At 44.1% G+C, this 16416-nt stretch overlaps 1 protein-coding gene across 16 annotated transcripts in view; it reads left to right on the forward strand.

Moving 5' to 3' along the window:
• The window catches only part of MICAL2 (microtubule associated monooxygenase, calponin and LIM domain containing 2), a 220942-nt gene that overhangs the window by 129602 nt on the left and 74924 nt on the right, over positions 1-16416 (forward strand). For 14 of the 16 annotated variants that reach the window (XM_057507388.1, XM_057507380.1, XM_057507381.1 and 11 more), the window contains 2 exons: positions 1232-1320; positions 10768-10870. In XM_057507388.1, coding sequence (XP_057363371.1) covers positions 1232-1320; positions 10768-10870 — 192 coding nt within the window. Of the gene's footprint in view, positions 1-1231; positions 1321-10767; positions 13611-14662; positions 14889-16416 lie in introns of those variants that run through there. The other 2 variants (XM_057507391.1, XR_008999240.1) reach the window with 2 other exon arrangements.

Below are 16416 nucleotides of genomic sequence, written 5' to 3' on the forward strand. Positions count from 1 at the left end.
CCGGGGATCCTGTCCTGCTAGAGGCTCTGGGCTGCTCAACACTTCCTGGGGCATATGGTGTCTTCAGAAAGCTGTTCAGGGAGCAGGAGGGCCTGTTAGGCTGCCTGTGGTGGGCAGGGGTCACTGAGGGAAGAGGAGGCTGGGGTACCTGGGGTGCCCCAGCATGGGTGAGCAGCGACAGTGTGCTGAGAGCTTTCTACACATTCAGTCTCACCACCTCCCAATCCCCCATGTGGTGGAGAAAAAATTAAACCTGCTAACCTAGTAACATGCTGGATACCACATCTGGCATGTAATAAGGGTTCAATAAATGATGGCATACTAATGTTATGATTTACGAAGTGTGTTTTATAAGAATAACCATAATAGCAGCATCCCCTCTGATAAGTGGCCCACCAGAGGCCATTAATGAAGGAATCACAGTCATTGGAATGAGCGATTATTTTCTATTTTCAGCACTTGGTCTTACACTGTCATACGATGTGAGGCAGGGTAGCACGCTGTTCATACTGCCAAACCCTCAAATCGTGGCTGTACCCCTACCAGCCAAGTAACCTCAGTCCCATCACCTCACCTCTGGGTCTCTATTTCCTTGTCTGTAAAATGAGAATATTAATAGTTCTTAGCTCATAAGGTTGTTGTGAGCTTGTTGACATGAATTAATTCATGGAACTACTTAGAAAAGTGTCTGGTATCCTACATAAGTGTTACCTATTCTGATCATTATTATTGTCACTATTGTTATACTATGGTAGCAGTGAGGAAAGAAGGCTTTTCTGGAAAGCACCCAATGGTCCTGGCTAGTGGCCTTCACCTGGGTCCTTTCTTCCCCTTCACTGCTGCCATCTGTTTTGAGCCTTTCCCACCCCCAGGGGTCCCAGAAAGGAAGAGCAACTAGAAATGGTACTGATCCTCAAAGCTGTCCATTTTACTGCCTGGCAACTGGCCTTGGGAAGAGACTTGGCGTCGGTGTGATTTGGGGATTATCTGAGGGTTTCATCCCCATCCCTGGGAGCACGCCTGCTGCTGCAACCTGCCTCTAGGCCAGCAAGGCATCCTGCTGCCATTTCTTTAGGCAGGTGACAGAAAACACTTCCCAAGTTTGAGCCATCTTGGGCTTATCCCCCTCGTTGGCATTTTCTGACTTAGAGAGTGGCAGGCACTTGGCTTGTGTCTGCTCTGGCTCTGGTTTACAGGAGAAAAACCTGTGTGTGCGTGTGTTTCTTTTTAGGCAAGTTTTTCTGCAAATCTCATTTCATTCACTGTAAAACCAATAGTCAGCAACGGAAGAGACGGGCAGAGTTGAAGCAACAGAGAGAGGTATGTTTTATCTTTACAGTGCTGGTGGGTGCCACAGCAAAGGCTCCTGGGTAGGAGGTTTTCAAGGGCCCCTCCAGGTTATGGCCCTGGAGGGATTGAGACTCACAGATGAAGAAGAGAGTCAGTACTCTGTGGCGTTTGCCTCAGGCTGTTGAGCCAGCCTCTGGGTTTGTTCCATTCTAGAGACAGCTCCTGGGAGAGTGGCTGTGCTGACTTCTAGTGAAAAGCCCAGAAGAGCTTTCCATGTGCCAGGGAGGGGACTGCAGCTCAGATACGCAAAAGCTACATGCTCCCCCATGCCTGGGTTCCATGTGCCCACAGGACACTGTTTGCAGGAACGCCTATAAGTCCTTTCCCCAGGCTCTTAGATGTCAGCAAAGTGACCGGCCTGCTGAATGTGTGGCCAGCTTGTGATAGCGCCCCCTCTGGCCGCTCTTAGCAAATACCTTTTCTATGGCTTGATTGAGCCCCCACCACCAGCAAACACTCACAACTTACCGACTTTTTTCTGGTTGCACAAGTATTATAGGTTTAATGTAGAAAAACAGGTAAGTAAATGAAAGTACAGTTGACCCTGAACAACCCAGGGGTTAGGAACGCTGACCCCTGCACATTTTTAAATCTGCATATAACTTTTGACTCCCAAAATCTTACACCACTAATAGCTACTGTTACTACTGTTACCACCACTACTAATAGCTTCTAGTACCACTGTTGACCGGAAGCCTTACTAAAAACATAAACAGTCGATTAGCACATTTTGTATGTTGTATGTCTTATATTCTATATTCTTAGAATAAAGCAAGCTAGATAAAAGAAAATGCTTTTTTTCAAATTGTTGTAAATCTCCAAAAACTTTCCAGTATATTTGTTGAAAAGGATCCACATGTTAGTGGACCCGTGCAGTTCAAACCTGTGTTGTCAAGGGTCAACTGTATAAAGAAGGAATGTTAAATAACCCATTGGCACTCTACCCTGAGAAAACCATAATTAACATTTTGTAGCGTTTCCTTCCAGACTTCTTTATATGTGAATGTATTTTAACTCAGCTAGAATCGTATTGCCAGTTTTATATCCTTTTTTCCCTAACAGTATGTCAAGAACAGTTTCCCATGATATTAAAAATTCTTTTGGAGCATAATTTTTGATGCCTGTGAAAGACAGGTGATAATTTAATGAATCCCGTATTGTAGGATGTTTATGTTTTGTTTTTTTTTGTGAGGGCATCTCTCATATTTATTGATCAAATGGTTGTTAACGACAATAAAATTCTGTATAGGGGAGTCAATGCTCAATGCACAATCATTAATACACCCCAAGCCTAATTTTCGTCAGTCTCCAATCTTCTGAGGCATAACAAACAAGTTCTTACATGTAGAACAAATTCTTACATAATGAATAAGTTACATAGTGAACAGTACAAGGGCAGTCATCACAGAAACTTTCAGTTTTGCTCATGCATTATGAACTCTAAACAGTTCAAATATGAATACTCATTTGGTTTTTATACTTGATTTATATGTGGATACCACATTTCTCTCTTTATTATTATTATTTTTAATAAAATGCTGAAGTGGTAGGTAGATACAAGATAAAGGTAGAAAACATAGTTTAGTGTTGTAAGAGAGCAAATGTAGATGATCAGTGTGTGCCTGTAGACTATGTGTTAATCCAAGCTAGACCAGGGCAATAAAACATCCACGTATGCAGAAGATTTCTCTCAGAACAGGGGGGGTGAGGTTCTAAGCCTCACCTCTGTTGATCCCCAATTTCTCACCTGATGGCCCCCCTGCGACTGTGCCCGTCTTAGGTTGTTCCTCCCTTGAGGAATCTTACCCGTCTCTGGCTAACCAGTCATCTTCCGGGGCCATACAGGGAAATGTGAAGTTGGTAAGTGAGAGGGAAGCCTTATTGTTTGAAAAGGTTAGCTTTTTACTTCTTTGCATATTTATGCCCTGTGGCTTCTATGCCCAGCATTTGTCTTGAGGTATCTTTACCACTTGGAAGAATTATGATACTCGGTAAATTTGATATGAGGCACGAATTTTATTTAAGGGTTGTAATTAGGAAGGAAGAAGAAAAGCTATAGAAGTAGCAGGTGGAAGAAAACATGGGAAGATTGATTATTTCTTTGACATATCTTCTTGTAGAGTAACTTCAGCATATATAGGTTTTAAGCTACTACTTAAATTGTGCACACACATTAACATAATAGGAGTATAGTTACATAACCAAAGCATATCTGTAATTACCAGCCATCTCCAGTGAAACCAAGAAAACCAGTTAGGCACCTTAGGCATTTGTGAAAACTTATCTATAATATGGTGGATATCGTCCAACTGAACTTGAACAGTCTGAGAGAAATCAGACAAATTAAAACAACCCATTCCTGGGGACTGTTCACATGCCATATGTTCTTTTAACAGTAAATAGTCTGTAGTTGTAAGACTTTGGAGCACTACAATTTGCACTTCTCCAAATTCTTGGTTGAGTTCCAACAGTATAGATCCAGTCAAATTTGTTGTTTTACTGTATGCACAGGCCAGCTTAGATATCTCCTTCCTCATTCCCATGGCAAGTCCAGGAACTGGTGGAATGAGTGCATCTATAGCTGTAGCAGTGCGTGGATCTTTGTTGGGGTTTTTTGATGATCATCTTCTGGCATGAGTCTTCCAGAGAGTGCTGATGTTGGAAGTTCTTTTTCATATCGTATCTTAGTTCATTTTCGGGGTAGCCCAATTAGGCTTTGATCCTCTGTATAAACACAAACAGACCCTTTGCCTACACTTTTATATGCCCTTTATACCCTTGTGTAGAACTCGTTGGAGGTTACCACACAGGAACTGCCCTTTTTTTTTTTTTTTTTTGCTTTGTTTTTGGTATCACTAATCTACACTTACATGACGAATATTATGTTTACTAGGCTCTCCCCTATACCAGGTCTCCCCTATAAACCCCTTTACAGTCACTGTCCATCAGCATAGCAAAATGTTGTAGAATCACTACTTGCCTTCTCTGTGTTGTACAGCCCTCCCTTTTCTCCTACCCCCCATGCATGTTAATCTTAATACCCCCCTACTTCTCCCCCCCCTTATCCCTCCCTACTCACCCATCCTCCCCAGTCCCTTTCCCTTTGGTACCTGTTAGTCCATTCTTGAGTTCTGTGATTCTGCTGCTGTTTTGTTCCTTCAGTTTTTCCTTTGTTCTTATATTCCACAGATAAGTGAAATCATTTGGTATTTCTCTTTCTCTGCTTGGCTTGTTTCACTGAGCATAATACCCTCCAGCTCCATCCATGTTGCTGCAAATGGTTGGATTTGCCCTTTTCTTATGGCTGAGTAGTATTCCATTGTGTATATGTACCACATCTTCTTTATCCATTCATCTATCGATGGACATTTAGGTTGCTTCCAATTCTTGGCTATTGTAAATAGTGCTGCAATAAACATAGGGGTGCATCTGTCTTTCTCAGACTGGATTGCTGCATTCTTAGGGTAAATTCCTAGGAGTGCAATTCCTGGGTCAAATGGTAAGTCTGTTTTGAGCATTTTGATGTACCTCCATACTGCTTTCCACAATGGTTGAACTAATTTACATTCCCACCAGCAGTGTAGGAGGGTTCCCCTTTCTCCACAGCCTCGCCAACATTTGTTGTTGTTTGTCTTTTGGATGGCAGCCATCCTTACTGGTGTGAGGTGATACCTCATTGTAGTTTTAATTTGCATTTCTCTGATAATTAGCGATGTGGAGCATCTTTTCATGTGTCTGTTGGCCATCTGTATTTCTTTTTTGGAGAACTGTCTGTTCAGTTCCTCTGCCCATTTTTTAATTGGGTTATTTGTTTTTGTTTGTTGAGGCGTGTGAGCTCCTTATATATTCTGGACGTCAAGCCTTTATCGGATGTGTCATTTTCAAATATATTCTCCCATACTGTAGGGATCCTTCTTGTTCTATTGATGGTGTCTTTTGCTGTACAGAAGCTTTTCAGCTTAATATAGTCCCACTTACTCATTTTTGCTGTTGTTTTCCTTGCCCGGGGAGATATGTTCAAGAAGAGGTCACTCATGTTTATGTCTAAGAGGTTTTTGCCTATGTTTTCTTCCAAGAGTTTAATGGTTTCATGGCTTACATTCAGGTCTTTGATCCATTTTGAGTTTACTTTTGTATATGGGGTTAGACAATGGTCCAGTTTCATTCTCCTACATGTAGCTGTCCAGTTTTGCCAGCACCACCTGTTGAAGAGACTGTCATTTCGCCATTGTATGTCCATGGCTCCTTTATCAAATATTAATTGACCATATATGTCTGGATTAATGTCTGGATTCTCTAGTCTGTTCCATTGGTCTGTGGCTCTGCTCTTGTGCCAGTACCAAATTGTCTTGATTACTATGGCTTTATAGTAGAGCTTGAAGTTGGGGAGTGAGATCCCCCCTACTTTATTCTTCTTTCTCAGGATTGCTTTGGCTATTCGGGGTCTTTGGTGTTTCCATATGAATTTTTGAATTATTTGTTCCAGTTCATTGAAGAATGTTGCTGGTAGTTTCATAGGGATTGCATCAAATCTGTATATTGCTTTGGGCAGGATGGCCATTTTAATGATATTAATTCTTCCTAGCCACGAGCATGGAATGAGTTTCCATCTGTTAAGTGTCCCCTTTAATTTCTCTTAAGAGTGACTTGTAGTTTTCAGAGTATAAGTCTTTCACTTCTTTGGTTAGGTTTATTCCTAGGTATTTTATTTTTTTTGATGCAATTGTGAATGGAGTTGTTTTCCTGATTTCTCTTTCTGTTGGTTCATTGTTAGTGTATAGGAAAGCCACAGATTTCTGTGTGTTGATTTTGTATCCTGCAACTTTGCTGTATTCCGATATCAGTTCTAGTAGTTTTGGGGTGGAGTCTTTAGGGTTTTTTATGTACAGTATCATGTCATCTGCAAATAGTGACAGTTTAACTTCTTCTTTACCAATCTGGATTCCTTGTATTTCTTTGTTTTGTCTGATTGCCGTGGCTAGGACCTCCAGTACTATGTTAAATAACAGTGGAGAGAGTGGGCATCCCTGTCTAGTGCCCGATCTCAGAGGAAATGCTTTCAGCTTCTCGCTGTTCAATATAATGTTGGCTGTGGGTTTATCATAGATGGCCTTTATTATGTTGAGGTACTTGCCCTCTATTCCCATTTTGCTGAGAGTTTTTAACATGAATGGATGTTGAACTTTGTCAAATGGTTTTTCAGCATCTATGGAGATGATCATGTGGTTTTTGTCTTTCTTTTTGTTGATGTGGTGGATGATGTTGATGGACTTTCGAATGTTGTACCATCCTTGCATCCCTGGGATGAATCCCACTTGGTCATGGTGTATGATCCTTTTGATGTATTTTTGAATTCGGTTTGCTAATATTTTGTTGAGTATTTTTGCATCTACGTTCATCAGGGATATTGGTCTGTAGTTTTCTTTTTTGGTGGGGTCTTTGCCTGGTTTTGGTATTAGGGTGATGTTAGCTTCATAGAATGAGTTTGGGAGTATCCCCTCCTCCTCTATTTTTTGGAAAACTTTAAGGAGAATGGGTATTATGTCTTCCCTGTATGTCTGATAAAATTCCGAGGTAAATCCATCTGGTCCAGGGGTTTTGTTCTTTGGTAGTTTTTTGATTACCGCTTCAATTTCGTTGCTGGTAATTGGTCTGTTTAGATTTTCTGTTTCTTCCTGGGTCAATCTTGGAAGGTTATATTTTTCTAGGAAGTTGTCCATTTCTCCTAGGTTTCCCAGCTTGTTAGCATATAGGTTTTCATAGTATTCTCCAATAATTCTTTGCATTTCCGTGGGGTCCGTCGTGATTTTTCCTTTCTCGTTTCTGATACTGTTGATTTGTGTTGACTCTTTTTTCTTCTTAATAAGTCTGGCTAGAGGCCTATCTATTTTGTTTATTTTCTCAAAGAACCAGCTCTTGGTTTCATTGATTTTTGCTATTGTTTTATTCTTCTCAATTTTATTTATTTCTTCTCTGATCTTTATTATGTCCCTCCTTCTGCTGACCTTAGGCCTCATCTGTTCTTCTTTTTCCAATTTCGATAATTGTGACATTAGACCATTCATTTGGGATTGCTCTTCCTTTTTAAAATATGCTTGGATTGCTATATACTTTCCTCTTAAGACTGCTTTTGCTGTGTCCCACAGAAGTTGGGGCTTAGTGTTGTTGTTGTCATTTGTTTCCATATATTGCTGGATCTCCATTTTGATTTGGTCATTGATCCATTGATTATTTAGGAGCGTGTTGTTAAGCCTCCATGTGTTTGTGAGCCTCTTTGCTTTCTTTGTACAGTTTATTTCTAGTTTTATGCCTTTGTGGTCTGAAAAGTTGGTTGGTAGGATTTCAGTCTTTTGGAATTTTCTGAGGCTCTTTTTGTGGCCTAGTATGTGGTCTATTCTGGAGAATGTTCCATGTGCACTTGAGAAGAATGTATATCCCGCTGCTTTTGGATGTAGAGTTCTATAGATGTCTATTAGGTCCATCTGCTCTACTGTGTTGTTCAGTGCTTCCGTGTCCTTACTTATTTTCTGCCCAATGGATCTATCCTTTGGGGTGAGTGGTGTGTTGAAGTCTCCTAGAATGAATGCATTGCAGTCTATATCCCCCTTTAGTTCTGTTAGTATTTGTTTCACATATGCTGGTGCTCCTGTGTTGGGTGCATATATATTTAGAATGGTTATATCCTCTTGTTTGACTGAGCCCTTTATCATTATGTAGTGTCCTTCTTTATCTCTTGTTACTTTCTTTGTTTTGAAGTCTATTTTGTCTGATATTAGTACTGCAACCCCTGCTTTCTTCTCACTGTTGTTTGCTTGAAATATGTTTTTCCATCCCTTGACTTTTAGTCTGTACATATCTTTGGGTTTGAGGTGAGTTTCTTGTAAGCAGAATAGATGGGTCTTGCTTTTTTATCCATTCTGTTACTCTGTGTCTTTTGATTGGTGCATTCAACCTATTAATATTTAGGGTGACTATTGAAAGATATGTACTTATTGCCATTGCAGGCTTTAAATTCGTGGTTACCAAAGGTTCAAGGTTAGCCTCTTTAGTATCTTACTGCCTAACTTAGCTCACTTATTGAGCTGTTATATACACTGTCTGGAGATTCTTTTCTTCTCTCCCTTCTTGTTCCTCCTCCTCAATTCTTCATATGTTGGGTGTTTTGTGCTGTGCTCTTTCTAGGAGTGCTCCCATCTAGAGCAGTCCCTGTAAGATGTTCTGTAGAGGTGGTTTGTGGAAAGCAAATTCCCTCGGCTTTTGTTTGTCTGGGAATTGTTTAATCCCACCGTCATATTTGAATGATAGTCGTGCTGGATACAGTATCCTTGGTTCAAGGCCCTTCTGTTTCATTGTATTAAATATATCATGCCATTCTCTTCTGGCCTGTAGGGTTTCTGTTGAGAAATCTGACGTTAGCCTGATGGGTTTCCCTTTATAGGTGACCTTTTTCTCTCTAGCTGCCTTTTACACTCTTTCCTTGTCCTTGATCTTTGCCATTTTAATTATTATGTGTCTTGGTGTTGCCCTTCTTGGATCCTTTCTGTTGGGGGTTCTGTGTATTTCCGTGGTCTGTTCGATTACTTCCTCCCCCAGTGTGGGGAAGTTTTCAGCAATTATTTCTTCTAAGATACTTTCCATCTCTTTTCCTCTCTCTTCTTCTTCTGGGACCCCTATAATACGGATATTGTTCCTTTTGGATTGGTCACACAGTTCTCTTAATATTGTTTCATTCCTGGAGATCCTTTTGTCTCTCTCTATGTCAGCTTCTATGCGTTCCTGTTCTCTGATTTCAATTCCATCAATGGCCTCTTGCATTCTATCCATTCTGCTTATAAACCCTTCCAGAGTTTGTTTCATTTCTGCGATCTCCTTTCTGGCATCTGTGATCTCCTTCCGGACTTCATCCCATTTCTCTTGCGTATTTCTCTGCATCTCTGTCAGCATGTTTATGATTCTTATTTTGAATTCTTTGTCAGGAAGACTGGTTAGGTCTGTCTCCTTCTCTGGTGTTGTCTCTGTGATCTTTGTCTGCCTGTAGCTTTGCCTTTTCATGGTGGTAGGAATAGTCTGCAGAACTGGGACGAGTGACGGCTGGAAGGACTTCCTTTCTTGTTGGTTTGTGGCCCTCCTCTCCTGGGAGAACAGCGACCTCTAGTGGCTTGTGCTGCGCAGCTGCGCGCAGACAGGGTTCCTGCTTCCTGCCCGGCTGCTATGGAGTTAATCTCCGCTGTTGCTGTGGGCGTGTCCTGGCTCGGGCAGCTACTCCAAAATGGTGGAGTCGCGTTGGAGCAGGAGCGGCTGGGAGGCTATTTATCTCGGTAAGGGGCCTCCCTGCTCCCTGCAGCCCAGGGGTTAGGGTGCCCAGAGATCCCGGATTCCCTACCTCTGGATTAAGTGAGCCGCCCTGCCCCTTTAAGACTTCCAAAAAGCACCCGCCAAAACAAAACAACGCCCACCAAAAAAAAAAAAGAAAAAAAAATTTTTTTTTAATTAAAAAAAAAAAAAAGGTGGTCGTTCATTTTTCTTTATTCTCCGGTGCCAGCCTCAGGCCTCTGCTCACCGGTCTTTCTGCCCTGTTTCCCTCGTATTGGGGTCCCTATCCCTTTAAGACTTCCAAAAAGCGCTCGCCAAAACAAAACAGCAAAAAAGCAAAAAAAAAATGGTCGCGCGCTTTTCTTATGTCCTCTGTCGCCCAGCCTCCAGTGCCCGCTCACTGTTCTTGCTGCCCTGTTTACCTAGTATCGAGCACCCTGCACTCTGGCCTGGATGGCTGGGGCTGGGTGTTCGGCAGTCCTGGGCTCCGTCTCCCTCCCGCTCTGCCTGCTCTTCTCCCGCCGGGAGCTGGGGGGAGGGGCGCTCGGCTCCCGCGGGGCCGGGGCTTGTATCTTACCCCCTTCGCGAGGCGCTGGGTTCTCTCAGGTGCGGATGTGGTCTGGATATTGTCCTGTGTCCTCTGGTCTTTATTCTAGGAAGGGTTGTCTTTGTTATATTTTCATAGATATATGTTGTTTTGGGAGGAGATTTCCGCTGCTCTACTCATGCCGCCATCTTCCGCCCCTCCGGATGTTTATGTTTAATTTTTTTAATCTTATAAATATTTTTACAAGAAATACCATTGTCTGCACATCTTTATCCATATTTCAAATCATTTCCTTGGGATAGATTTTATAAATGGGGTTGCTGAGTCAAAGGGCATGTGTGTTTTGAAAACGAGTGGACCCTATGGCCAATCTAACCCCAGGAAAGTCATGCCCATAGTCAGCCCCCTTCAGCAGTGCATGGGGCTGGGATTATTTGGGAGGGCTACTGGCAAAGCGCAGGGCCTGCCACGTTCACCTTCTGTTGTCTCTCTTCGTCTGTTTGATGGTCCTCAGTGAGAGTTGTGGAGTAAATGCCTTACCTTTATGTCTTTCTCAGGTGGAGGGTATGTGGAAGGAGCAAGAAGCCCTTCTGCGAGACAGTCCTGCGGAAAGTTCTTGTGCAGCCGCAGCCATCAGCACGCCCGAAGGCAGCCCCCCAGGTATCACCGATTCCTTCTTTAGGAAGGCGCTAAGTTGGCCTCTCAGGCTGCCCGGGGCCCTGCTTCACATTCCCCGGAGCCTGCTTAACTGGATTCAGGGACTCCTGCGTGCCACCATCCAGCATATCAGGGACAATGCTTACAACTACTGCTACACTTACGAGCTCCTGAGCCTCGGACTGCCCCTCCTCTGGGTGTTGTCCGAGGTCCTGGCTTCCATGTACCGGGAGTCCCAGGAGTCCCTCGAGAGCCTCTGCAACTGGGTGCTCAGGTGCTTCCCGGTCAAGCTCCGTTGAGGTGCCGGCCACCCCACAGTGCCTTAACATTTCCACTTCAGAGGCGGTGTGTTTGTAGTTAGCCCGGGCACTGGCCAGGGAGCCCAGCATTCTTTAACCATTTAGCTCAAAACCAAAGAGTCCCATTGGCCGCCTGCGGCTGGCCGCCTCAGGGTGAGCATCTGCTCACGGTGCTGAGGCCAGACACCATGAAGGATGTTTTTTTATAGCTTTGTACTTCTTTTATACCAAAGCGAGCCATATTTCTAGGTTTACATTTCATTTTTTAACTTTTAATATGCCATTAGAGAAAGCATTTTTTTCTATGAATGTCAATTTTTCTAAACCCAAGTTGAAGTTTGTAAGTGGTATTACAGAGCCCTTCCACACTGCAGGCAGTTGTAACAGTCACTGTCTGCAATGTTAATGATCTGGGTTTCTTATCAACAAAAGTGAATGTGCCATCTTTGGACCAATGCCTTTGAATTATGTACCCAGATGCTACTTGTCAACAGGGGGCAATTTATGGCAACATGAAGCATAATCATTTCAGAAGGAAAGAGGAGAAGGGCAGGTTTAAACAGCAGAATTAAACCCACAAATGCACAGGTCAATGTGTAGTTCACTATTATCTGTGCTCCCTTGTGTTGATATAAAAGAGTAGCTTATAGGTTTTTTCCCCTATTCCAAATCCCAACCAAATGACATGGAACCCTGAGGTTTCAAGTAGATTGCTTTAAACACACACTTTCGCTTCCCACTAGTGAGCAGTGCAGTGAAAGCCCATTGGCACCTGACCATGCAGAGCTCTGCCAAGCTAAGGCAGTGCTGCAGAGGAGCTGTATCTGCTGCTGGCACTGACGAGGAGCTATGACCTGGGGGCTTCCCATCAGGGCCCTGCCCAGGCTGCAGTCTGAACCAAGACCGTTTAAAGTCCATAATGCTCAGCCTTTGCAGTAGGGGGAACTGCCATCCCACGTCATGGCTTTTGGGATGGAGGGCATTTGTTAGCCCCTCAGGGTATTTATTTCTGGGAAGTGTGGCCTGCCCAGTGAGCATTGCTTGCAGATGTTCTGGCTGCTTAGCTACTCGGCCGCCATGCATATTTGGTCAAAACAGTCAGAAACCATTTATTTTCACACTGTCCTAGCAAAGGAATGTATCTGACCTTCAGGGAAAAGCTCTTTTGTGTCTTGATTGGCAGGGGAGGATGGCAATGGAAGCTGTTTATTGACTGATATAAAAGAAATATACCTTATTAGGGCCACAGCAGGTACTGGGCCTGCCTGTATCCCTCCCCTGGGCACCGGGGGAGGCCTCAGCTCTCTCCACTCCACCTTGCTTGGACATGCACAGCTGCTGGGTCTGGTTGAACAAAGGAGAGGCTGATAGAATAAGAGAGCACTCTTCTGTGCTCGACGTATCTGGAGTCACCACCCTGGAGATAGCTCTATGCACCTGTCCCTCTAAAGATCCCCTATGAATTAAGTAAGAGTGGAGCCTGGTGTGGGTTATGAGCCAGAGCCCTTGAGGGCTTTGAGATGACAAATTTCTATAGAGCAGGAGGAAGGGGGAAGGTGTTTTTATAAGCACTTCCCTGAAGTCTTTGGGTAAAACCAGGGCATCGCTGTAGGCAATTCTGTGGGAGCTGGCGCCTCTTACCTTGTTGGGACTGTTCTGTCTGATGACTTGCATTGTGTTTTTCCACATTTTTGTTGGGATTTTAATGTTCAGCATGGTCGGAGGAGCCCTTGCTTCATTTTGTGTCTGAGCATAGAAAGCAAATTGTCAAGGTTATGATGTGAACACTTACACAGTCTTGTCATTGTCATTATCATCAGCTCAGGGTAGGCTGAGATGCTTTGTGGAATGCTCCATGAAGCCAGAATTAGCACCTCTGAGAATGTCACAAATGGCCATAAGAGACTGGTTTGAATTACTCTGGTGAGACAGGGTGTGCCTGTCAGAAGCCTGAGATGTTTGTTATGTTCTGAGACTTTGAACCTTTCTGGTGGGCAGCACCAAAACACATGGGTGGATCCCAGGGCACAGATGCCTCTGAACCTTCAGAACATATTCAATAATGAATACGAGACACTAGAGTAAAGTGAGGGCAGACAGGATATCGAGGGGCAGGAAGTCATGAGGGCGCGGGTGGCCCTGGGTGGAGAACAGTAGAGTGGTGCTTGCAAACTGCCCTGGTCATGCAGATGAGGAGCTGGTCACCACCAGAAAGGTTCAGCTCTCCTAAGCCAGCAGTGATCTGTGGAAGGGAAGTTTCCCTTTTTTAATGGTTGCCTTATTTTCAACTCCTGTGCCTTCTGGGTTTGTCAGTCATTTTCCTTTTTTCCCCAACTAAACTCTCTTTTCTGTCTCTCTCTTTCCAACCTTACACTGTGGCCATCAGTTCATTTCAGCCTTCCAGTGCTACACCCACTTCTTGGCTGACACACTCCTGCTCTGAGGTGACTGGTTTTCTTGCCAATTTTCAGAGTGGTACTGACCCCTAACCTGCTTTCTGCACCCCGTGCTCCCCGCCGTGATACTGATTGTACTAACTGCGCGTGTCTTGCATACTAACGGATTTAGTCAGTCGTATGGTCTAGTAACAGCGTCGGTCAGTGTTCAGCTTGAAAGCCATTTCCAATTCCACTTACCTCTGAGCCGGCCGCCCCGTCCACACCGGGTGCATGCCCCGCCTCCCGTCCGTTCCCTTGCGGCCTACATGCATGCTTTTACAGTTGCACTTAGAAAGCCACGTGCTTTCCTGGGAGGGTTACCCTGACCGTGAGGCAGCACCATCCAGAGGGTTCTGTCACCTTTGAAAAGAACTCTTGTCTAGCAGCCTCTGAAAGAGCACACAAAATACAAACGTTTTTCTTAAATTGGTTCTAATACAAAGATTATTGATGCTATTGGTTAAAACCATAGGTGGTTCTTTTTAGAGGGATTTAAAAAAAATAGCTCTCAGCCTTCATCACAAGCTTGACCCATGCTCCATATGGGTATATACACGTTCTGTATTTTGAACACATAATCGCAATTTTCCTAACAAATCCTCCCTCTACTGCAGCCTGTATTTCAGATCCAAGGCTTTTGCTCTGGCTCTTCTTATCTCTCTTGGCTAATAAAGCCCTATGTGATGCAGAAGCTTCAGCAACCGTAGTCATCAGCATAGGCTGGAGATGGCTTTGAGATCTGACTCACTTCAGCCCCAGGCTTGGGTTAGTCAGTTTCAGTGCCCCTGCTCAAAACACATTTTCCTGCTCACTTATTACCTGGAGCAGTAGAACATTCAAAGTGCTCTTAAAGAGAAGCACCACACTAAGTGTGGTGGAGCTGCTAGAGGCTCGGCCTTGTAGTCTAAGGCTGCAGCTGGTGCCTGTTCTGCATGAGGCCCAGAGCCCTGCTGACCTCTCCACCTGCCTGCACAGCCCTGCATGCTGCACTGCTCGTTGCACTGGTGCAGATCCCAGCCAGTATGAAGTCATTGCTCTTGTCTTATCTTCTCTTGCAGAGTCTCCCTCCCTTTATAAAATGTCAACCAAAGAGGGCTCTCCTCCCCTCTCAGCCTCCTTTATAGCAAGCCTCCTCCTCTATCTCAACATAATGCATGTTTGTGACATTTGGTAGTCATTTACAGTGCCACACGGAACCCTGTATTTTGCACACAGCAAACAATGTTTAACTTTATTTATGGTATTTGATGCTGTAAATGAAAATAAATATGGTTCTTTATAAAGCTCATCGTTTCCTCTCTTCTTTGCCATGGAAGCTGCTCAAACCTCAAAAACGGGTTGGTTTAGGGGGTCCATCTTCCCTAAACTGCTGGCGGGACTTGCATTTGTGGTTACCTGGGACTCTATGGGGCTATGCTGGGCACTCTGAATGGAAATATTACCCAGGGGTAATATTTGGAAAATGTTACCAGTGCTCCTGGGCTGGGCTTTGTGGTTGCTTTCTTGAAAAACTCATGGTACTTTTCTGCTCTAGATGCTGGGCATAGCTGGGTGAGGGTCAGTGTCAGCTCAGGTGTTAGGAACAGACTATCTTAACAGTCACTTGAACCCATTTTTCCCCACACATCCAAGCCATGCACCTGTAGGAAAGCTTTCCTATAAAACTTGCACTAATTCAGCTTCCTATGTAACAAAGGTTGCTCTCGCAAATTTTATGCTGGTCCATATGAGTGATGGGTGAAAGGTAAGGAGGAAGGCCTGGACACTGGTTGCAGGTTGGCAGTGAACATGGCAAGTTTGCTCATCCAGATGGAGTGCCATTTGTGATCCTAAGAGACCTCCCTTGCCCCCACAGCCTAAGGTTGGTCGCTCAGCATCATATGCTACAAGGCTCTGCCCATAGGGCCACTCCAATGGTAGCACCCAAGGTAGGCTCTGGCCCAACTCCAAGCTGGCTTTAAGGAATGCTTTTGGAGTTTCACATGACTAGTCTGGGCAGTGCCAAAGAAATCTGGTCTTCAGCCTCTCTATGGCGGGATGCCCACCACTGCCAGGCTGGTTGTAGCTGGGCTTCTGACATTGGTATGAATTCATCTGTGAACTTCATGAGGGCCCTTGTACCCCCAAAGGGGCATCTCTGGGGCCCTGGGCCTCTAGACCCAATTGCTAGTGCCTCAAGCTGTCTTCAGAGCCACCTGGGGTCATGACCAAGAGTCTGTACTCTACCAGGCGAGACACTCTTTCCCTTCCATGGAACGAAGAGTGTTAGGAACTGAGGTCAGAAGCTGGGTTGGGCAAGTGACTAATTCTTTTATTCAGTCATCTCTTCAAGTATTTGCTTCAGGAGTGCCCACCATGCTCTAGGCATATTCTAGATCCTAGGGATGTAGCAGTGAACCGCACAAAGCCCCTGCCCCTCTCCGAATCTTGGAATGTATGTATCCCAGGGTTGTGGACTACACTTGATTTGTTTTACTTATTTGTGCATGCATTTACTTGCTTATCTTTTCATGCATTCGTTTGTTTACTCAGCTAATATTGACTGATCATCTGTGGTATGCTGGGAATATAGCAGGGAATGAAACAGACAAAAGTCTCCACTTTTATGGAGCTTGTAGTTGGTTTTGACTTTTTTATTTGAAGTTGGTTTAAAGCAACATTTTCCAAAATGTAGCAATGGAACACTAGCTCCAAGAGGTGCTTTGTGAATAAAGGATTCCATAGTCACAAAGTTTGAGAGATGTTTTAAACTACTCATGCTAGTCCTCCCAAATCTTGGAGATCCACAAGATCCCTTAGCATTTTGAAGTCT

This window comes from Manis pentadactyla, chromosome 9 (assembly GCF_030020395.1).
Source record: "Manis pentadactyla isolate mManPen7 chromosome 9, mManPen7.hap1, whole genome shotgun sequence".
NCBI lineage: Eukaryota > Metazoa > Chordata > Mammalia > Pholidota > Manidae > Manis > Manis pentadactyla.